Source organism: Scaptodrosophila lebanonensis, unplaced genomic scaffold (genome assembly GCF_003285725.1).
Source record: "Scaptodrosophila lebanonensis strain 11010-0011.00,11010-0021.00 unplaced genomic scaffold, SlebRS2 tig00001412-arrow-pilon, whole genome shotgun sequence".
Lineage (NCBI taxonomy): Eukaryota > Metazoa > Arthropoda > Insecta > Diptera > Drosophilidae > Scaptodrosophila > Scaptodrosophila lebanonensis.
Genome location: NW_022060739.1, coordinates 9,967,113 through 9,990,801, shown reverse-complemented (window position 1 = coordinate 9,990,801; position 23,689 = coordinate 9,967,113). Strand labels below are relative to the sequence as shown.

At 35.8% G+C, this 23,689-nt stretch overlaps 3 protein-coding genes across 6 annotated transcripts in view; 2 read left to right on the top strand and 1 right to left on the bottom strand.

Annotated features, from left to right (window-relative positions):
* The first annotated feature begins 459 nt into the window (after positions 1 to 459).
* LOC115631034 (polypeptide N-acetylgalactosaminyltransferase 2) overlaps positions 460 to 23,689 on the top strand; it is a 34,405-nt gene continuing 11,175 nt past the window's right edge. The window contains exons 1-2 of one of the 4 annotated variants that reach the window (XM_030527659.1): positions 460 to 721; positions 2,738 to 2,975. In XM_030527659.1, coding sequence (XP_030383519.1) covers positions 2,889 to 2,975 — 87 coding nt within the window. In that variant the 5' untranslated portion in view covers positions 460 to 721; positions 2,738 to 2,888. Of the gene's footprint in view, positions 1,047 to 2,737; positions 2,976 to 23,689 lie in introns of all 4 variants that reach the window. The other 3 variants (XM_030527660.1, XM_030527658.1, XM_030527657.1) reach the window with 3 other exon arrangements.
* LOC115631036 (lipase 1-like) lies at positions 10,182 to 12,472 on the bottom strand. Its single transcript, XM_030527661.1, has 4 exons — positions 11,624 to 12,472; positions 11,020 to 11,559; positions 10,782 to 10,934; positions 10,182 to 10,717 (listed from the first exon to the last, which is right to left on the bottom strand). The coding sequence occupies exons 1-4, from the start codon at positions 12,053 to 12,055 to the stop codon at positions 10,328 to 10,330; spliced, it is 1,515 nt and encodes a 504-aa protein (XP_030383521.1). The 5' UTR covers positions 12,056 to 12,472; the 3' UTR covers positions 10,182 to 10,327.
* Positions 21,622 to 22,337, top strand: LOC115631037. Its single transcript, XM_030527663.1, has one exon. It carries the CDS (start codon positions 21,726 to 21,728, stop codon positions 22,233 to 22,235), a length of 510 nt encoding a protein of 169 aa, XP_030383523.1. The 5' UTR covers positions 21,622 to 21,725; the 3' UTR covers positions 22,236 to 22,337.

The following is a 23,689-nucleotide window of genomic DNA, read 5'->3' as shown; positions in this document are numbered from 1 at the left end:
CAATGAAGCTAACAATATTCTTTTCTTTGCTATATTTACCAAATAACTAATATACCTAGGATTTATTCAATTTAATTAAAATTATTTGTGTACATACATATAATGAAAATATATAGAAGATTAGTATATAGCCATGTTATTACATTAATAAAACAGTATAGATCAGGCTTTTCATTTAACAATTTAAAAAAAGTTGCTTTATTTATAACGCTTAAATTTTGTTTTATACTCATACTTTTCGTTTTAACTTAACTTTAATTTAAAAAAAAATGTTATTTCGGGCAATTTTTTGTATATTTATACAAATAAATAAAAGAACTGCTTTTTTAAAAATTATATTAATTAAATACCACTCTATTGTCCAGTTATGCCAACTGTGCGAAGAAGAGTTTTTATTGAAGCCGTTTTACAAAATAAATAAACACAACCAATAGCGCATACTTGTTGGAGCGAACATGTGCGCTTCGAACCAGCGCCAACTCTTATACGCGCGAGCTCTTATACAGGCCAGCAGGCAGCATAAAATATACGCGATGTCTTACTTTTTGGCCATTTGTGTTAGCGACGCTGTCTGTGCGCGCCACGAATCGGGCACGCGGCTGCCAAACTGCGACCTGCGATAGCAACAAACCAACAAACCAATCCAAACCAATCCAAACCAAACAACAACAATTCTAATCAAATTCGACAACAGTTAAGAACAGCAACAACAGCAAGAGCGGTAAATGCAATTGAATTGATGTAATCAAAAAAGAAGCGAGTGAATGTCCGCGACATAAATAACAACAAAAGCGAAAAATAAGAAGAATCGCTGGCCATAAAAGCCAGCTGAAGATAAAACGTTAACGTGCTCGACCAATTGGTTTGCCGGTAATTGGCGGTATCGGTGCGTTTGTGTGCGTTTAATTGTGATTACTTATTTGCAAAGTTACGGCATTATTGTGCGTAATAAAAATTAACACAAATACCAATGTGCAGTTGAGAAAGTTCAATCAATAGAAGAAACATACCGATAGATATTTACAAACTTGACACCCTGTATATATGTATGTGTACTTAAAAGCTTCACCTTTATCTTATCAAACACAGTGCGTATACGCAATCAAACGGCCGCTCTGTCTCATCGTCAGCTGTTATTTACTTTCTCTAATTCCAACAGCAACGACAGAGAAGCACTGCCTAAAAAATAAACCAAACAAATTAATAATAAATTTCGTTTCCCTGTGCAGCGTATTATAGTGTAGTTTACTATATTGTTGTTGCTTCTTCTTCTGTGAATGGCCATCGTTCGATTTCAAATCACTTTTATTTCGAGCGAGTGCGTTCGGCTAAAAAGCTCTCACAATCCATATGAATTGCTTTCAACTTGGCGGTTGTGCATATTGTTGCCGTTTACATTGTCTATCTCGCAGATAGCCTTGTTTAAACATGCAGAACTTACAAATTTAGTTAACATTACAAGGGGGTTTTAAAAGATAGCTGGAAAAACAAATGTTAATATTTGCTGTTATTCAAGTGGCTTAGCAAACCATTTAACAACTGCAGTCTGATTAAGATTGCATTCTGTTTTACATTAGAGCGACCAGCTATTACTCACTCTTTTGATTTACAGTTAAATACTGTTATTTTAAAGGGAAGTCATTCACAAAAGACAGCCCATAAAATATTGGAAAATATCGAACTTGTTTGCGTAGGTGGCACTGTTTTTAGGAGAGAGAGAGAGAGTTCAGTCCCATCTATATCCATAAATATTGAAAGAAATGCAGAAATCAATATCAATCGTTATAATAACATTTGAGGTCTGCTTATCTACTTTTGACAACTTATATCAACAAATTGCTAAAATAATTGCTTAAATTGTTGCAGCTTAAATGTTTGAAAAGCTTTAACAACTTCTAGATCTGACTGTCTCATGCTTATTTAAAGAATAAATAATGGTGACAAGAGTTATTAAATAACTGCAGCCATTTAAAATATAGCTTTTAAAGCATTGATAAATATATATACATTATATGAAGGGAATATATAAATAATATAATAATAAAATGAGCGGGGCTTTATCGGCAAGTATTTAAACTAAATTGCTCGACTTGAAAGCTAGAAAGTGGCAGACAGGTACCTAAAATTTCCAGTCCAGTTAATATTGGAGAAATGCAATAATATGTTCTGAAATTACAAATGTTTTATTCGCTGACTACTAATATGCCTCTTTATTTAATATTCCAATAATTAAACGTACCTCTCGGCTGCATTATCGACCGCCCTAAATTGTTTTTTTTTTCATACTTTTTCTTCAAATCTATTCCTATAAGCCCTTTGTCAATATGTAGCCATAGCTTAGGCTTAGAAATATTCAACAATTTATTACATTACTACCAGCAGACCGAATCGCTAATTAATTGTCAATTCAAACGTATTTCCGAACTTTATTCTCTTTCTGTCCTTGCGGTCGTCCCTGAAAGCCACATTAACCACCCTGTTGTATTCATAAATCACAGCAAATAAGTATATAATTAATTAAATTAATAATACAGGTGGATGACATAAATAAATAGCGGGCAACAACAACAACAACAACAATAAACGTACGCGTTTGTCGCAAAAAGAAAAACAATCAAAAACAGATTTTTCAATTACATAATTACACACACACACACACACACACACACACGCGTATATGTGTATGTGTATTTGCGTGTATGTGTAATTAATCCACATAATTTTCTGTTTTAAATAGTGAAATAAACTAAAAGCATTGCCTGCCAAAGAAACGGCAACAATAACAACAACAGCAACTACTATAGCAACACGTCCGTTACACGACCAACCGCAACAGTCGCTGCAAAAAGCAACCAACCAGAAGCTGCCAACACAAAAAATAAAACAAAATGCGACGAAATATCAAACTAATTGTCTTTGTCAGCGTCATCTGGATGTTTGTGATGGTTTACTACTTTCAGTCCAGCACAGAGAAGGTAAGAAAAAACAGCAATTATTGTTACCATTTGTGGGTTTACAAAAACAAGGTGTCGCCTATTTTATTTATTAAAAGTGCAATTATATTACGAAATGGGAAAATATGGGGTGTATATAAAGGGTGCGCATATAATTGTTATTTATAATACTCAAGAAAACATTGCCATCTCCCGTAAATTAAGAATTTTTAGAGCAAGGTATGAATATCGTTTAATATTTTAAGCTTTCACATCATGAAATATTTTGTAGAAAGTATAACTATAATCGAATGAAGAAGCTGTAGTAAACATTCCACTTATCCTCTTCAAAAATATTATGTTGAAGGCAAACACTTTCCTAGCAATGCTTCTTCCGTCTAAAGAATGTTATGTGTCTAAAGTCTTAGGACTTGAAAATTTAAAGAAAAACACATTTGTTTGTTCACACAATTACGAATTTATTACAAATATATTACGTACATAATAAGCAACTGTAAATGATTTTTAGAAGTTAAAAAAGTGACAAATCTGATGCTTCTATTTTGAAAGTGGCATTCAAATTACAAAAACAGCCTTTTTTTCAATATCAAAACATATTTATTTAGCTAAGGTTGCCAAGCACTATTTCACTATCTAGCTTATACGTGGCAATTGTTTTGTTCCGGAAATGATAGGCCCAGCTCCTAGATATCCATATTATTGATCCATGTACGCATGAGCATACTATAGATAATAGATTGATGAGGCATATTTCTTGGAACGTTCTACCTCATCAGACATATCTTCTGGCTTGCATGGTAATTATTTGACAACAACAATGCAACAACTGGCTGTCATTGTTTTCTCTTCGCGCTCTGACTGACTGGCTTTGGTGCTGCGCGGCATACATATAATTAGTCACACGTACCGACCAACAACACAAACTCTACAACAGCAACAACAACAACAACAGCAACAACAACAACAATAAAAACAAACGCTTTTCATTCTGCCGGCGTTGCGTATCATTTCTGCTTTCAGTCGTTACTGTTTTTGTAGTTGTTCGTGTTTTTCTTCTCTCTTTTTTTTTAATTAAGCCCGTTATTCTTAAATGCCGCTGACGTCGATAGTCGTCGGCGTTGTTGGCCGTCGGGCATGTCTGGCTCTCTATCGAGTAATGCCGTTAAATAGTGCGTATGGGTAATTAAGAAGGCATACTCGCACTTTGTCATTGGCACCCTCATTTGCTTATCGCGGGTGACATTATTTCTCACCAAAAGGGAGGGGGGAAAGCACAATAGTTTTAAGTGGAGCAGGTTGGCTGATTAGCGCCTACTCTCTAATGGAGCTGTTGCACTTAAAACATTGTCGATCTACGACATTAATCTTAATTGCGAATGTCAAATTACAGCACTATTTTCGAAATGTACTTTTTTTAACGATAATTTCTGCAGAGATAGTGATGGTGATTCGTAACACTTATGTAAGCTTAAATGAAGCTAAAATAAGTACATAAGCTCTCGTCATTCTTCCATTTCCATCACAGTTCGAATCGGATTAATACGAGTGGAAGAGTCAGACCGTTGTCGAGCTGGGCCAGAGAATAGCCTTTGCATCTCAACTAAGTGACTATAAAAAATGCTTTTAAGTACAACTGCATAGAGTGTCAAAAAGGCAATTAAAGACGAGCTAAAAAGTAAACTTCTGAGCTTAAGCTCTGTACCCTGCAATGAAAACTTGTTTCCTCCATGGTACAGAACAGCGAACTATAAACCGTATAATCTTATCTTTAGAACGAATTTCATACTTATTTTTAATTTAACGCACCACAAGACTGCTTAATAGCCGTCAGATGTAACTACAACATTCCCAATATTTCATATTATGGTCTATTATGATTTTCCCTATGTAAATCCTTTTTTTTTTAAGTGTAGTAGCTGTAAGAATAACGAAGATAAATACACGTAATTTAAGCAAGTTGTCGGCCCAGACTTACTAGTTAGTACACGTACTCGTACTCGTACTATCATTTAAAAATTAAAAAAAAAGAAACGCTGACAAATTTAAAATATTTATAGCATAAGGCTTATCGCCGCTGGCTGATATAGTACTTGTATGTAGCAGGTAGCTTTATATACCCGACCTCTTGAATAAATCTATAAATACGTATATGTCTGCATGACGTAAACCCTGTAAATTAAAATACAAACCGCCAACCAAACTACTCGTAGGTGTATCGGGGTGGGGGCAGCTGTCTGTCGTTGATTAAAGCCATTCCAAAGTTTTGAATGCAAAACCAAAACCAAAATCAAAGCCAAACGAAACGCAACGAAGCCAAAGGGACCACGCCGTGTGACGTCGTGTCGACTTGCATTTCCGTGAAAAATCAAGTTTAAATGAAAAATATTTCGGTCGGTTATGATAAATGACAACCAACAAGAGCTCATTGCGTATACGCCGCGTGGTCGCCTGCCAACTTTTAAGTGGCCTGTGGCCATATATGGTGTGTGTTTTTGTTTGTATTTGTATGTGTGTGTGTGTGTGTGTGTGTGTGTGTGTGTGTGGCGATGTAATCGGCTTTATTTGCACAGTTGTCAGTTGTGAACTTTTTTGCATGGATTGTACAAACAGATGCACTCAGCTCTTTTGAATTAATTTTCAATAATTATATTTTGCCTCAATTTAAAAATAATTGCAAAGATCAAAAGTGTAATTAACAAAATATAATTCAATTGCTTTTCGCACTTCACATTACTTAAGTGTGTGCGTTGGTGTGTGCGTTTGTGTGTGTGTGTGTGTGTGTGGGTGTGCGGCGCACAGTTTTTGCCTTTCAGGTTTTGAGAGCCCTCTCTGCAAATGGTGCCCACATTTTTAATATTATTACACTTAATATTTTCATTTTAATTGCACGCATTTAAAAGTGTTTCAAAATAAAAAAGCAAACCCACTTCGTCATGGCCGTTCTTTATGCGTTTTGTTTGCCGGCCTTGGCGCGCAGATGAATTATTTGTATATATTGTATTGTATGTGCATGCAGGGCCAGACTCTGGCGCAATGCAATTAAAATATTCATTTAAATATGCAACAGAAAAAGACAGTAAACTAAAAATGCTCGTTCAATGATATATGCGATATTTATACATACATTTATGCATTTTGCAATTTTCAAGCTGAAAACATTTTTCTAGACATTTCATTCTCATGTTTATTACATGCAGTGTATTGTAATTCCATCGTTCGTTCTTTTCTCTTAACTTTAACAAGCCAAATAAAGCTGGAAATTGCTAAAATAAATTGAAAATAGCATTCCATCTTTCATTCCACACACACACATTACACATTCTGGGAAATATATGAACGCACACACACAAACAATATATCTTCAAACACGAAAGTGTGTTTGTTTTCTGCAAAGAGCACAAATACAATTTTGTCAAGGTAAATAAATAAATAATAGATTGTAAGCTATACATAACTTATGAAGCGATGATGTTGTTTACTTTCCAACGCATGCCCTTTTCAAGTAACTTGTGGGTTGACTATTCCTTAGGCCTAGTGGTTGTGGCTCTTGAATTTTACGGAACTGAAAATATTCACAAAAATTTGAAGAATTACAGATACGAGTAGGTGTTTATTAAACGAAATAAAAGCTAAATAAAACTGGCGAATGAAGAGATATTTTATTCTCTCTTTAAAATTGCTGATACCAAATATTTTTTTAATTATAATTATATTCATATATTCCAATTCGGAATCATTTTTTCGCTACCTTTTATAAATATATTTCTTTTTGCATCACAAATTTTATTTGAATACGTTTCGAACGAGTTTTGCACCCATATTCGTCTAATTTTTGCTGTCGTTGAATCATGAATCATTTTTGAACAGCTTTTAAATTTCTAGACAGGTTCAAAACGTACAACAGGTTCAGCTTTTTTTTAAAGTTTTTTTTTTTGAAACATGTTCCGTTTTATTTATCAGCTTATTTCGACTGCAAGCTGCCTCAACCGTTTTGATAAACAATTAAAATACCGAGTCAAAAATCTAAGCATAGACGAAAATATGTGGGAAAATTTGAGGCAAGACAATTGGTTAATACATCAACTTGAAAGTAATATAATACGAGCTTTTGGCGCAATATATTCACTTCAACCAAAAGTACATTCATTTTTGTGGTTTCTTGCAGTCTATTGTTTGAAGTTCTTTTAAAAAACAAAGTTTTCTGCAAGGCGTTGCAAACACCAGCATGAAGCTAAAACACATATTTTCAAAGAGTATGTATCATGCAAAGAAAAATCAAAACAAATATTGTGCGAATTGTCATGAAGATTGAAAAAAATACGTTTAAAATGTTAACAAAAGTAAATGCCAGCTGCAATAAATCTTGAATAACTGACACAAAAGAGTGGCATCAAGTAGTAGCTTCACCTCGACTTTTGATAAATTGAACAGCTGTGCTGTTTGCAGACTTTGAAAAGTATAGCAAAGGCCTATAATTAGACATAATTGGAGCTGAGAAATGAGAAATAAAAACTGTATTAAGTTATGCTTTTTTGTTCCACTCTCAATACCATCAGAAATTGGTCTGTCCATTTGCCAAGCAGCATCTGGCCAGCCGCTTCATGTTTACGTATAATCGCCAGCCTCTATTCATTATGTCATAATCATTCACACCTCTCTCATGACGCTCTACATAGATATACGCGTACTCGTAGACCTGCCAGACATTGTCAAGTTCACAAGCTGCCGGTCCACACACACTTCATCACTTCATTTGCCTTTGTGTTTCATTCATAAGCTCGTCTTGAGTGAAGTAACCACAGTAGTGGTGGTGCGAGTGGTGCGAGTGGTGCGAGTGGTAACAATATTTCTGCTCGCTCATCGTATGCATTACATGAAAAGTGACTGTCAGATTTGGGTACGAAATGAAATGAGAGGTATACATATTTAGGAAAATGTTGTTGAAGAAACAAAACATGCAATTAACACACTCGTAATTGTTAGCAGCGGGCGCATTTGTTATACAACTCGATGAGTGTTTTCATTTCTTGTTGCTTTCCTTTGATTTGCTATGAGCAATCCGGCGCTAATGATATTGGGACTTCATCAAAATGCAAGCAATTTTAGCAGCAGATTTTCTACCAAAGCACGTACTACATGGCAACAAAAAACTTAAATAAAATAGCAGAATGGAATACTTTCGTATAACAGCAGGAAAGCAGACGCTATGCAGCATTTGTCTTGCACTATCAGTTTCAGAAATCAAACAAAAACGTGCTTATTTTATTTGTACTCTTTGCCAGATTTAAATATTTTAAAGCCAAGCCATCAAGCGTTAGTTTATTTATTTGTTAAATGCAACCTTAGTCGTCTGCAAGTCATTAGGAGAGGATCAAGATACTTGGCGTAAGAAGAGTATCAAAGGAGCGCAAGATAAATGGAAAGGCGAGACTTTCTTAGTGCATAACTAAATCACTTGCCTCTGATGCAAGAAATAGGAGCAGCAGCAGACTCAAAACCGGCTTAAATATAGCTAATCAGTCAACAAAAAGCGGCACTAGCTGGAGAATAAAAAACAAACTTCTTTCATATTATTTAAAGGTTGCGCTCCCATGGCCGAGTTATCAATCACCATTTGTATTTTCTGTAAAGGTCTTGTATAAGTTAAGGTCTATAAGCATTATTTAAATATTTTAAAACAAAGTTTTAGCTAAGAATTAAAAGAATAAATATTTAATTAATTACTAAAAATAATTGAAATTATGATTATAAGTAAGTATATAATGAAAGCTGTGGCTTTTTTTTTTAGATTTGCTTAAATTTGATTCTAATTTTAAATAAATATAATTATAATATAATTAATTCAAACAGTTATTAAATGTGCCTAATAAAATTAATTGATTTCAGCAGAAGCTGTAGATATGAGGAGATATTGCATTCCGTTGTTAAATAAAGATAATAAAGAGGCATACGATTAGACATTTTATTCTGAAAATACACGAGTATTTCCATCAAATATCAACGCAAATGAGATTATATTGTATTACAACCTTGTCAATATATAGCGACAAATATTTCTGGGCAATATTTTAATGCTTACTAATTTGATTGGAAAATATTACAACTCTTGTAATGACATTTGCACAAAATATTTAAGAGATACTCGTATGTTAGAGTGGCAGTTAACTTTTGTGGCCTTGCCGTTTAGCAGCTGCGCCAAAAATAATGGGAGCTGCTTTGAAAAAGAATACACGAGTATGTGTGGATTCAAGTTCAAACTTTTCAAACTTGGCTTTACGCATCATAAATTCGATTTATTGCTGAAATCATAACGTACCATCGAGTGGCAAATAATACAAGTATATCCAACATATGTATGTGCAGTGGAAGTGCTGAATAGGAAATGGAAGGCAAAAAGATTCAAATTGTGCTCTGACTTGTGTGACACGCAGTTACGCTCTGTTTGTCAAGCGCGCACGAGATACTCGCAACAACTAATGGCATTATTTGTAACATATAATCAAATTGAATATGATACAAATAAATACTGGAATGGGCTTGCTCTTGAAATAAGCAACAAAAGACTCGTTTAAAATTAATTAAATTCAAAGCCAGTGAACAGGTTTTTCTTTTTCTTCTTTTTCGTTGAATTTGTGCATTAGTCGAAGAGAACTCGAAACACACGAATGAAAAAAAAAACATTTGTGTATCTGTATCTGTCTAAAAAGGAATTTCAATCTTAGGTGCGTTAACAGTCGAAACGTAGGCCGATGATGCTGCTGCCGATGAGTGTTCTACAAATTAACATTTTATCAAAAAGTTTGATGCTCGTCGGTGTGCCCAAAAGCGAGGCCAGGACCGGTTCTAAACGGTGATGTGTTGGGCGCACAACTGACTGACAGTTCAACAAAATGCGGTTAAATAAAAAAGCTGCACTTCAAAGGTTCATTGAGCAAATATAAATAAAATATAAATAAAAATCCACATTTTATTTAAGAGAAAAAGAGTAACCTTTTCTAAAACAATGTTAGATTCGCAGAGAGTTAGAATTAGTTCAAGGGAAATATTAATTGTATTAGTAATGAAAAAAGATACTGGACAGAAGAAAATGGAAAAACCGAATATGCTAAGCTCTAATTTTGATATTTTCCATTTATTGTGGCTTCAATGGTTTATATCAAATTTCTTTCAAGCAAATGCCAAATGCCAAAAAACATGTTTTCATGTGTGCACCCCAAATATTTCCTCTATTTTCTATAGCTTTTTATTATTAAAGATCACCACAACGAGATAATATCATTTATTTACAAGCCGCAAAATGCGAAATATGCAAAAGATAACCATTTTCGCTTTTTCCAGCAACAACAAAATCCATGTGTAAGGTGTTTTTGAGATTAGCCAACATATGCATACTGCTTCACGAGATCACAAACGCGATTGTAGACAAGCGGACGAACATCTTTCGATATGGTAAAATCATAATGACTGAACTGTGGGAAATCTATTTGCCGGTTCTCGATGCAATTCGGCAGATTACTGTACAGACGGTTGACATCCTTTTCCGAGCTCAGCCAATCGTTGCTGCCGTAATGGAGAGCCACCTTGCACGTAACCGCCGACAGATTGTAGGTTGGTGGGGTCATTTGTCTGTAGATTTGTAAATTGGCCGTGGAACCATGGTCGAATTGCTGAAACTTTTTAACTCCGTGCAGCTGGGCATAGTGATAGATTTGCTTGGTGGAAGCACCCTGCGAGACATGTCCCAGAACCAAAGGCGCAAGGGTCTGCGAAGTCAAAAAATATAGAGTGTGGAAAAAACGATGCGACAATTTTGAATATATTAGGTACCTCATTGAATTGTTTCCAATCGAAACCGCACACAATGAAATCAAACACACTGCAAATCGGACTGGTCTTTTCATTGCAAATGTCCTTGCGAAATAGCCTTATTAGATGTGTATTGAGCGAGAGTTGAAAACCACCCAGCAGATTCAACATGACCTACAATAAAAAAAAATGGACAAGAATAAAGTTAAAGAGGAGTTCGAGAATCGGTAGACAATTTTACAGGATTTTGTCCACTCACCGTGAATCTGTGCTTGAACAGCGATAGGAACTGCAACACCGGACTTCGTGTGTGTTTCATGTAAGTAGTCGGGGAGAGGGCCTGCATCAGCGATATCTTTTTGGCGTAGCCCCGTCGCTCGCTGCACATCACAAAGAAGGCTGTACAGCCTTGTGAGTGTCCTATATACTGAACTTTAGCCAAGCCGGTCGTATTCAAAATGAAATCTATGGTTGCAGGCAAATCGAATTTGCCAATCTCATGGAAGGAGAAGCTCCAATAACTGGAAGGCTTGATACGCGGATTGGAGTGTTTTTTCGAGTAGACATTTCCTCGGGTGTTCAGCATCCAGACATCATAGCCCCGCCGAAATAATATGTAGGCTAGTCCATTTCGCGGCCCCATCTGCACCCACGAGGCTGAGCTGGACATAAGACCATGGACGAGCAGGATCGGCTGAGAATCGGGACGTGGAATGCGATGCAAGCAAAGCACATAACCATCGCCTGTTGTTACGTAATGCGTCTCCACCGGATAATGGTATTGTGCAATTAGTTCCACCTGATAATTGAAGAGCGTTATAAATGATTGTACAGAAAGCGGAAATAATTGTAAAGTGGCTTACTGTTGTCAGTTTCGAGTCCCTTTCTATGGTTTCTTCAGTAAAATCGTCCGGATTGGTGGGCCCTTCTAAGATCGGGGCATGTTGCTGCGGCTGAACTGCAACTGGAGTTGGGAATTGACCATTCTGTTGGGGCGCCAGAACATTACGACTCTGTTGTATGAGCTGCAGGACTTGTGGGGAAATCTGCAGACCCTGGTAGAGTGGTATCTGAACAATGGAGGAGTCCAGTTGCTGCAACTCTTTCTGCTGCAGCTTTTGCTGCTGCAGTAGCTGCTCTTGCTGCCGCAACAACTTCTGCTGCAGCTGAACCTGTTGCTCGTTCAGATCCTTTTCTTGCTGCAGCTTATGTTGCTGCAGCGCCAGCTCCTGCTGCAGCTTCTGATGACGCTGTTGCCTCTGCATCAGCTGTTCTTGCAGCCTCTCCTGCTCCATTAGCTGTTGCTGGAGCTTTTGATTTTGGAACTGAATTTCTGAGAGCTGTTGTTTCTTTTCGTCTTCAGATTGTTGATTTAGCGCTTTCTTTCTCTCTTCCTCTTCCAGCTGTTGCTGCTTTTTATTCTCGTTTAAATTCAGATCAAGTTGAACTTGTTGTTTTTGTTCTTGATGCTGCTGTATTCCTAGGCATAGACCCAGCAAACAATTTTGCTTCTTTTTTTGTTCCTTGGGTTTCTGCAGCACCTTTGGTTTGTCAATTTTCTCCTCCTCCGAATTCGCTGGTCTTTTATTTGCTCCTTCTAAATCAACCGATAAGCATACGCCCAATATGCAACCACTCAAGGGCTTTGCGGGCACCGAAATAATGCCAGAGACTTGAGTGCTCGCATATAGCGTACAAAACAGTCCGATATAAATGCCATAGATCATTTTTAACTCAGTAAATCGTACTAAAGGTGGAGTCTGCCAATTCTAACATTTAAGTGCTATTAACAAGGCATATCGCTTCGCATTTTGAGTGATAAATCGATTTGAGATATATCAAAACCTACAAGCGATACAAATGCGGAATGCCATAGTTTTCCCGCTTCAACTTAATAACATAAACTACATGTTTACTAACTCTTTTACTAGTTCTGTTTGCCCTTCAGATTTGTACAGTATAAATTTCTTTTAAATGCACATTTACCCCATTACGGGGTTGAATTTCGCAAAACTTCTTTCCAGTATGGTCTGAAAAGTACAGTTTCTGTCTATATTTCATCTTTCGAATGAAAATAAATCAAGTGAAAATAAAAGGAACTGCATTTTTTTTCAGATCTTAGTACATTCTAATTATATTATATTTTAAATATATATTTCTTATCTTAGTACATTTCGGAACAAATAATTAATGGATTTTGTTGGGGGCTGTTAAAGTTTTAATCAGGAACAATTTATAAGTACTTCTTTTTATTTCAAGTAAGCAAATCAAAATTGAGAACGGTATGATTCACATAAGCATAATATTCCTTATTTTTTAAGCACTTCAGCTATATTTATAAATCTTCATCAATTAGACAAAGTGAAGCTTACAACTTGACCCACCTTGCATGGCAAAAAAAATTAAACACATATTGGCATACAGTATTGTAGCTGAGATTGAAGTTTGATGTTCAAATTAGCTACTAAATTACTATAAAAATCACATCACAGTTCTGGCAGGTTATCTACGTATACGACCTACAAATAAATTATTCATTACTTCGGTGTGGGATTGATAGAATTAATTTTAGAAGGCAACATACTAGCTTCGTTGCTCCCTCGCTACTTCAAACACAATTTTAAACACTTCCGCCAATTGATTTTAAGCGCCCCTTTTAAAACGACGCCCAGCATTAAGGCGGCCTTCAAAAATCCTAAAAAAAACTCTTTGTTGACATTCTTATATGACATTTGTGTCTATGAATAATTAAAGATTTGTGTCGCTCTGATGAAGCAACGTACAACAACAAAAAATAAGAGGTAAAAAGAAACCGAAACGAAAGAGAAAAGGCCGATAAAAACTTCTCACCCAACCGGCTTGCCACACTTTAGTTCCACTATCCGTAGAGCTCTCAGCTGGCGGTACTTACACCTTCGGAGGCCGGTTTGTAATTTTCTGCAGTTCATGCTCATGAGCTTTTGCGGCTTCCTCTTTTTAGTTGTATTTTTTTTTTATTTATCTTTTGTCTTCTTTTTTTGGCTACGTTACGCAACGTAACCCAATGCATATATACAAGGTCGTCATCATCTCCGTCTGCGTGTTCGGCGTCTTCATGTTTTTACTTTTTATGGGCACTACTTCTGCTGCGTCGGTAGCAAAAACCGCGGCATGTTTAGGTACATTTTATCTCTTGTTCATTTTTTTCCAGCGCCACTTTCAATTTCATTTCGCCGATTTTTATTGTATGGCAGTTTATTTCAATCTTCTTTTGCTGCTGGGGAAATGTTTAGGGCGTAAATCTGAAGTAGTTCTTCAACTGTAAAGCATTCATGAAACTATCAAATACCCATAAACCACTTGGGTAGATAAATAAGCCCGAAGAGCCTTAAGCCACATCGTTGAAAGGCTGCAGCCGAAAAGTAAAATAGCTGCTGGCTAAAAAACAATCATGAGGTGAATGCCACTTAAGTGGCTGAAATGGCCAAAACCTGGTAGTTAGTTTGCATCTGTGCGGCAGCCACAACACACACAGACATACCTAAGCATTAAGTATATATCTATATGTTTGTGTATACTTACATATAAACAAGGCGACTGACAAAGCCAAGCAGCTAACGTTTCATTGCTTGGCCAGTTGGAGACAGTATTTCATGAATTTGAATTGTCTTTGAATTGCCTGGCCATGTCTTCTTTTTTCCATTATTTTGTTGCTCCGACTTTCTCATGCCGCTCAATTTTGGTGTTTTTGTTCATTTTATTGCTGTTGTTGTGCTGTACTTTCACTTGCAAGTTAATTTTTATTTAAATGATTATCGTTAGTTGGCATTTAAAGTACGTGAACTAGCTTCAATTACATTGGCCCAGCACTTGCCAAGCCAAAATGTCAACTAACTGTGAAAAACAAGAACAATCTGGCTTTAAGTTGCTTGTACACAAAAGTGTTTATTTATTTAATTTAAGCTTACTTATTGAAAAATCACAATACAAAAAGAAACTATACATCAGCAATTCAGTTTAGAGACTTTTTAGTTTTCAAAATAAATCCGTTTGTTAATCGTCAAGGCGAGTAGATTAACGATAAAGTTTATAAATTATCTGAAGTTTATCGGAATTATTGAAGCCTACTGATTGGGCTAAATCGGGCTTTTAGCTTCCTTGGCACACTCATATTTGTTTCAGTTGTCAAGCAACTTTCCTCTTACTGTTTTTTTGGAGGAAAGTCCCAAAGAACTCCCTCCTCGGCAGCACACTTTTAATGATTGCATCTGCTTGGCGTAAATATTTAGTGATTTCATTACGAAACTATAACATTTGTTGTGCATACTAAAACCAACAACAACAACAACAACAATAGCTGCAACAACTATTATTATTTGGACAGTTTGTCACACGCTCTTCAAACACGCGCACGCAAACAACCGATCCAATTTTATGGGGCGCCTCCATTCAATTTTCATTTTAATTAAATATTCCGCACATACTACTATAAATATATATTTATTCTAGGGGCATGTGCCATAATTTGGCAGGTTTGGCGAAGAAAATCTAATTAATACGATTATTTGTTCTATTTCGTGTATTTGGAGATAGAAGCCGAAAATTGGGAATATCGCTAATTTGGAATTATATCGGCGGCGAGTGGCGTTATTATTATTTATTTTTAATAATAATTGAAATAACATGTTGAATGAATAATGGCGACAGTTTTGCTCGCAGAATGTGTTAATGAGCTGAAATAAATGAGATTAAATTGTTAGTATTTGAAATTGAATTGAACGCATTGTGCAATTATTTTAATTTATTCATTGCATTTGAGTTCAAAGTTTTGTGCAGACATCATTAAAATGCTTTACATTCGTTCGCCGATGTTTAATTTAATGAGTTCAAAAGTCGTAGACTTCAAAGCATAAAAGCGTAAAAGTGTGAGTTAGTCCAGCACTCAAAGTTTGCGTCATAAAGTTCAAGTTCATTATGGCAGTGCAGACAACAAACAAACAAGCAACAAGCAACAACAACAACAACAAAAACCATTTAACAAACAGCCAACACTCTGAGGCCCATGGCGCCCACAAGAAAACACAAAATTATGCTTCAAGTGCCACTTCCAGCGATTACACAAAAGTGAAACCCTCGACACTGCATACGCGGCGCACTTAAAACGCGAGGAGAGTGCTGCCCCAAAAATAAACAGTGGTGGAAAAAGCAGGAGAAGAAAAAAAGAGTATTATTAAATAATAATTATTTAATTGCACAGGCCTTGTTAGACTTGAACCTGTCGGCTGACCGCTGAAAAATACTCGTACATACAATAATACATACTATAAGAGTATGTGTGCTGCAGGCCCTCTCCAGCCCACGGCTGCCATCACGTCGACTTCGATGTCGATGTTGATTCCAATGTTGATTCCGCTGCTCAAGTCGACCAACTGACACATATACGAAGCAACAACCGGATGCACATGGTGCCCGGCTCTGGCTCACATGAAGCCATATACAATAGTAGCAGTCATATGGCCAAGCACTCATTTGGGCCCTTTTCAGCCAATTTCGGCAACAGATGTCATGCCCTGACGTTTTTGACTCTCTTTCTTTTTATTAAACTTTTTTTAACACCACATTGCCTGCTTTGCATATCACAATGGCACGCATTTCGCAAATTGTTGGCTAAAACTCTCAGCAACACAACGCAACATTTGCACTCAAATTTATGAGCTTTAGTATACAAGTCTAAATAAATGGCATTTAATTTGTAAATAATTTAAAGCTTCAGTTAGAATTGTAGACTATAAATTGGAGCTTGTTTATTGGACATTGTGGACAATCCTAATATTTATCATTAATTTGTTGGTTTATATATTCAATCATTTATAATTCTCGAAGTTGAATCTGTGAGGCTAGCTTTATTATATACAGACATATGTATGGAAAGACTAATCCACTAGTCTTTAGCTTAAGTTTAGTTTAGTTTCTAGTTTTTATAATTCTCGATATTCTCGAACTCGTACAAAAAGACGAAGTATCTCCTACTTCGATCGATATCGATTAAATATATTTTACTTCAATGAAAAAAGATAGTTATATTGATTTTTATGTACCAATGGCTTGACAGACTGTTTCTTAAAGCTATACATAATCTAATCAAATGTTCAATTCCATAAATCGTAGATAATATTTACAATTTTTGTTTTATCCTTTGTTACTGCAAAAAGCTTTGCTGCATCTATAATACTTTTTAAATTAAACATAATACTTGTAAGTGCTCTTACGTTGATAGTTGTAAAGAAAAAGATGCTCTCTTCTATGATTCCGCAAAAATGTATCAAGCTATGCTGCGAATATTAAAGTGCCTTAGGATCTGATCTGATCTGAGCAGATCTCTAGCTTATAATTGTTGTTCCCTTATTTTTAAATTGAACATTAATAAATGTTCTGACCCAGTTACATTAATAGTTGTAATGAATAAGACGCTCGCTTCTCACTTCTGATTCTGCCAAAAATGTATTACACTATGCTGGGAATATCAAGGAGCCTTACTATTTTGTAGAGATCAGCTTATAATTGTTGTTCCCCTAACTCGAAGCTATAGAAAGGTTTTATTTATTTTTTATAATAATACTTATAAATTTACAAGTTAGCCTAAGCATGTCTTATTCGACAGGATATTTACAATGTATTTGCCAGCAGCAATATCAATTTTTCTATCCTGAATATACCACATATACCACAAGTATATGTACTTTTAAGAACAAATCGCTTGTGAGGGCCTGCCACTATAAATGTTAAGGGCATTGTCAGCATTTGTCTGAAATCAGCAGCTGCTTTAATGTGATGCTTGTGTTCCCATTCTACCAATACATACGTATGCTAGTTTGCATATACATATGTATGTATGTAAATGAGCCTCGTTCGGTTTTGCTTAATCATGAAAATGCTTCTAATGAGTGAGTCAGTTCTGTGTGCCAGACACAACGCAAATAATAAAAATCCACAGCTTGAGTGCGGGCTGCAGATGAAATGAATATTTGAGAGCGACTGCACGTAAATAAATGGCTCGCCATGAATTTATGATATGAGTTGGGCAACAGTTTATTGTTGTTGTTGTTGTTGTTGTAATGGTGATTGTTGTTGTTGTCACATGCTCTAATGAGTGTCAAAGTTTAAACAGCGAATTTTCTGTGCCATAGAGCCCATGGAAGATATCTTCAGCGTGCTCGTGGGACCACATCTGACCTTAATTGTTTTTCTTTTCTTTTTTTTCTGTTATGAGTTTTTCGTCATACAACTAAAGGCCAACCGACGCATCAAAGTGCCTGCTCGGATATATATTGTGTTGTAGTAGAAAGAAGAAGAGACACAAAATACGAGTACTAGTGGAGGCAAAAAGTAATAATGCATTGTCTAAGCCACAAGAGCCGCAACAAGAGCGCAGCACATAACACCAAAAATTTATGCAAAGCACTTCAATATATTTTATGAAGATCGTCATAGAGATGTGGCAACAACAACAACAAAAGCAACCTCGACAGCCTTGTCACAGCAAACACAGACATTTGGTGTTGGCTCAAGCAGAAGTCTGTCAAAGTGGCAGGCAATTTGGGCTCACATACACACACTTGTATCTTGTATGTATGTATGTATGTGTGTGTGTGTGTTCGTGCAACAGCTGCCGCATCGTGAAGCCTGCAATTTATTGCATTTGCCGCTTGATGAACATGTGGGCGTCTCTTTATTTACCCAAAGGCCTTCTCCCCCGATGCCGGCAAACTTAAAATGACGTACAGTCTGTGGTTAAAAGGTAGCAATTTTGGTCAAACTCTCGAAATTTTGGTTCCTACATATATAATCGTTTGCATGTCAAGTGTCAGCCCTCAGGCGAAATTATTGGCACTTATCCATAAGCCGAAGCTGAGGTCAGCAAAGTCTTAAAGGGAGTTGCATATACAAGTATGTAACTACTTCTGTTTATCCCAGTGTTAAAGTTTAACAAAATATAATTGAAATTATTTATTGCTGCATCAAAGAAGAAATAGCAGCCTCTGTTATATTCTATTCTATTCTATTCTATTCTATTCTATTCTATTCTATTCTATTCTATTCTATTCTATTCTATTCTATTCTATTCTATTCTATTCTATTCTATTCTATTCTATTCTATTCTATTCTATTCTATTCTATAAAATCCAATTAGCAACTTCTATGAAAAGCTGCCATCTAAAAGCTTATAATGTGATACGCTTTCATAATAATTGCGAATTGTTTTGCACATTTTTTGGCCTTCAAAACATTGCATAAATATTGCATAAAAACATTGCATCATTTACTTTTATTATTAGTTCGTTAATGACGAACATAAAGCTTACTCCACACAAATGATGGAAGATGTCGAATAACTTTCAATCTCTTTGTCTTAGTTTCTTGTTGATATTATTGGCATTTCAGTTATAATTTCCATTATGCTCTCCACAATACTTCTGTTTTCTAAACATTATTCGACTTTTTTACAAAACATGTGAAGATATTTATTTTGTAATTTCAAACTAGTAGGGGAATAAAAAAAAGCATAAATCTGTATCTCTGTATAATTATAATTAACTTTAAAAACTTAAGTGAATCTTCAGTCTATTCATATTTCAATCTGACATATAGTAGTTGCCTTACGTAGTGAATCCATGCTATATATATGTTAGTCTATATTTTTCCCATCAATACTATAAAAGTGCATTAAAATAAAGCGTTAATGTAGTTTTGCGAATATTGTTGCCAAATGGGGTTACTTCGATATAAAATTAAGCTTCGAGCTCTACCAAACTGAATAAACGAATCGCACGCAAACAAATGAAAAAGAAATCAAAATCAAAAATTGATTAATAGGTATGTGTTACGTATGAAGAGATATTGGTTATTTCTAGCAATATAAAAAACATTGCTATACTTGATACTACTACTAACAGAATTAACAAATTAATTAACTATTTAATTCTTAGTCTATAATTTTTTAAGGTACTTTGTAACCAGTAAGGATGTCAAGGCTCGTTAAGCGCGAGCTAGTAATGGCAATAATGTTGCTTGGTTTGATTTAAATAATATTTAAGCATTCCAAAAATACAAAGCTACTTTCTTGCACTTATAACTTATCCCATAATTGATTTCTAAATTTCGCCTCCACTTCTCCCTAGCTGCTCCTTTTTTTTTAACGACTACGACCAGCAAATTTCCAGTGAATCCAATTATTCGCATATACTCGTATGCATCAACAATTCAAACGATTCAAGCTGGAAATGGAAAACAAAATAAAATGAAAATCTCGTTTGCTGTCGAGTTGAGTTGCAGCCAAAAATTAGAGATGTTGCAGCTGCAGCCCCAACATAAGGTAGCAGTCAGGCAGTCAAGCCGTCTATCAGTTCGTCAGTCAGCCAGTCAGTCAACTATGAGGAAGCTCAGCTACTGTTGTTGTTGTTTTTGTTGGGTTTATGGTGAAGATGCCACACAACTTGGCTAACACTACCAAACAATTTGCGATTGTTGTGCTCTCGAAGTTGGCCAAAAATTCCATGAGACGGTTGCGCAATTCGCCACACATTACTGTAATCAGAGAGAGAGAGAGAGAGAGAAAGAGAGAGCTGTTAGAGAGGAATCCACCTATGAGGTGGCTGCCGCATTTTCAATTAACCTGCGGAAACCCTCACACACGAGCCGGCCTCGTAATCAATGAAAAATTTATTCGCTATTTGTTTACTTTTTTTGCGTTGTTGATTATGTGCCACAATAAATCTGTTGGCAGTATTTGGGGCAGACAGAAAACAGACTGCACTACAGACCTTGGGAAGCGGCTGCCTGTCTTGTGATTGTTGTTATTATTTCTTCTTGTTGTTGTACTATTTCTTGTTCGTCTTCAGTTTGCCTTTGTTGTTGCATATTTTATGCAAATTTTCATCTTGCATATGCAAATACGCCCAAGCATCGCAAATCTGGGCATTAAATGTCAACAAGCTATATGCCATTATAAACATTTTATTATTGCAGCAAGTATATACTAAGTATTTAAAAATGTTTTGTCATTTTGTTGTGAAGTAGGCCTAAGAGGGGAGTTGCGCGTACATTTTTAATGCGCACTGTGTGACAGTTTGGAAAATCTACTCATGCACACCCGACTGGCAATTAATGTTGCCAAGTCATCAAAAAGACAACAACAGAGCGGGAAAATCTTTTGGGGGAAATTAGGCTTGGCGGCCGGCCATAAAAAGCAGATGCGGCAACGTCGATGAAATGACCTTAGGGAAATCGTCTACGAGTATTGCCGGAAATGTTACAACTGCAACAATCAAAGTTTTATGGCGAAGAAAAAATAAAAGATTAACCAAATAATGTTGGCGAAATTATTGTAAAACCAACAAATTTGTGTGTTGTTTGCATGTATTTGCATGTGAAGCATTTAACTTTAATGGGTTTGAAGAGGCACAAGATAAATATTTTGTAATGCCAACATGGAAGTGAAAGTAGTTGCGATAAAAATGGAAATACGCGATGCTCCTTAGATATTTAAGACAATTTTCGAACATAATAGATGTCGGCAACAAAATATATAGCAAAAGCACAGGATGAGTGACAGGAGAATTGATTTTTGAAAATATATTAAACATAAATAAAGATTAACTCTCAACTGCCAGCCATTATTTAAATTCAACTTTAGAAATACAGTCAAAACGGTCTAGATATATGTAAAAATATATAATCAAATTATAAGAAAAATCTATATTGACATGAGCTAAAACAAAACTCATAGAAATGACAAGAGTAAAATCAATTCTGAAAACTGCACTATAAAACCTGTTCTTTGAAATAACATTCAAAATTCGAAAACAGAGAGGCAGAAACTAATAAAGGAAATTTTCTGTTGCATTCAGAAAAAACAAACTCCTACAAAGATAAAAAAATTAGTTTGCTTTAAATATTTTTTGAGAAACAACCAATACAGCACAAATCATGGATGCCACACTAAAAACAAACGATGAAGAAGCTGCTGGCATGGTTACCAGCACCCCTAACAACAAAGACGCACAAAATTTGGTTAAAGACTTCACCAACAATATTACCAATAATAAAAGCTCTGATGACCATAAAGAAACCAACCTGGAATCATCGATAACTGAACAGCAAGCTGCAAGTAAAGCTGAAGTAGCAGAGACTTCCAAATCGAGCAAAAAGAATCCCCTAAGCCTGCGCACCATGGCAAATGTGGTGCTGCGCCTGCAGAAGGGTCTGCAACGTGCTGAGCCCAAGCCCTCGCAGATCAACGATGTCCATTACTGGCGCACCGTGGCAGGAGCGCGTGAAGCCGAGAGTGGACGCTATCTGAGAATTATTGAGCTGCAGCGCCAGCGCATTGAGACTTTGGAGAATGATCTGAAGGCTCTGGTGGGACTGGCGCGAGAGACACAACAATTGCTGGCCGGAATCAATGTTGAGAAGGGGGCCAAGCCGGAGCAAAAGTAGAGCATACTTACATTTTGAAAGAAATTGTTTTGAAAACATTTAAAACAGATTAAATTATGCTTCTGGGCTGGGCTTTCTTTGGCAATATTTTAGTCCAATTAATTAGTGAAAATCTTCTGTTCGTGTGCGCTTTTATCTTTTAGATTGTTTTCTCCATTTTTCAGCAACTTTTTATTAATGTGCACAGTTTTTTTGCGTTTAATCACTCAAGCATGGTTAAAGCCACTGGCGTCGTGTCGTGGCGCTTTGTTTGTTTGTTTTTAGCCACAAGAGCAGCGTTTTTTGAGCTGCTTTTGTATTTCTTTTTTTTTTTTTACTTTGTTGCCTTCTCTACCCTGCGTTTGCCATGCTGTGCAGTCTTCCAGCTGAATGCCTTTTCCATAAAGTAGTTGTAAATGCATAATTTAGTAATTGGAACGTATCAAATTTATTTTCACCAAAACAAAGCACAACAAAAAAAGATGTCTTTGTTCAAAGGCAGAGGAAAAAAAAACAAAGAAGTAGCTATCGTGGTTGCACCGAAGACCACACACGCTAAGAAATCGAAACGCAGCGAATTTGCACTAAAAAGCTGTCGAATATTTAATATCTTTTATTGGCAGTCCTATAATATATTAAGTTATAAACCAATTTAGGCATCTAAAACAGAAGTACAAGCAGAACAGTTTGGAATGTTATGCCTGAAATAACGATAATAATAATTTTAACAAATGACTACATTTCTAAGGTACACCTAAGTACATACCTTAAATTGGTATAGAGTGTTGGAACCCTCCACAATATTACTAATAACAAGAAACTTGAAATATCTGGCAGTAGTTAAAATTTTCTAACATATACACAAAAGTAGTCCACACCTAACCTTTCTCAATTTTTACCAAAACCTATAGTTTATATTAATTCGATTGAAACAAAAAGTATTTAGTTTTTTAATAGATCTAAATATATATTATGTACCATAATAAATGTCCAATTTTCTGCTTTAAGGCGTCGTATGTAAGTGGCTCACAATGAGTGCCCAGCCTTTTGATTAATAATTAACCTTAAGCAATATAAATAGTGGAACTATTGAAAGCAATACTATACAAGTATATTGACTTATTAAGATGATCTGATATACTTGGTGGCTAATTGTGGTCCAAACAAGTCACCCTTTATTCCCTTTTATTGAGTGAATGACACATGTATATTCATCCAATATTAAACTACTTGTTGCAAGGGTGATTTGTATAATTTATTTAACTGCATTTTTAATTGTTTTCAGTTCCCTTTGTGGCCTGCCACGTGTTCCCCCCCATTTCGCTCAATTTGTGTTGCATGCATGACAGCCGTTTGAGCTGCATTTTTATTTACTTTGACATTAAAAGGGGCCTGCAGCAAGCTTGTCAAGCCTCTTAACTGTTGTTTCAGACCCCTTTCGAGTTGCTACCCAAAAACGTAGCAGGAATGGCAAA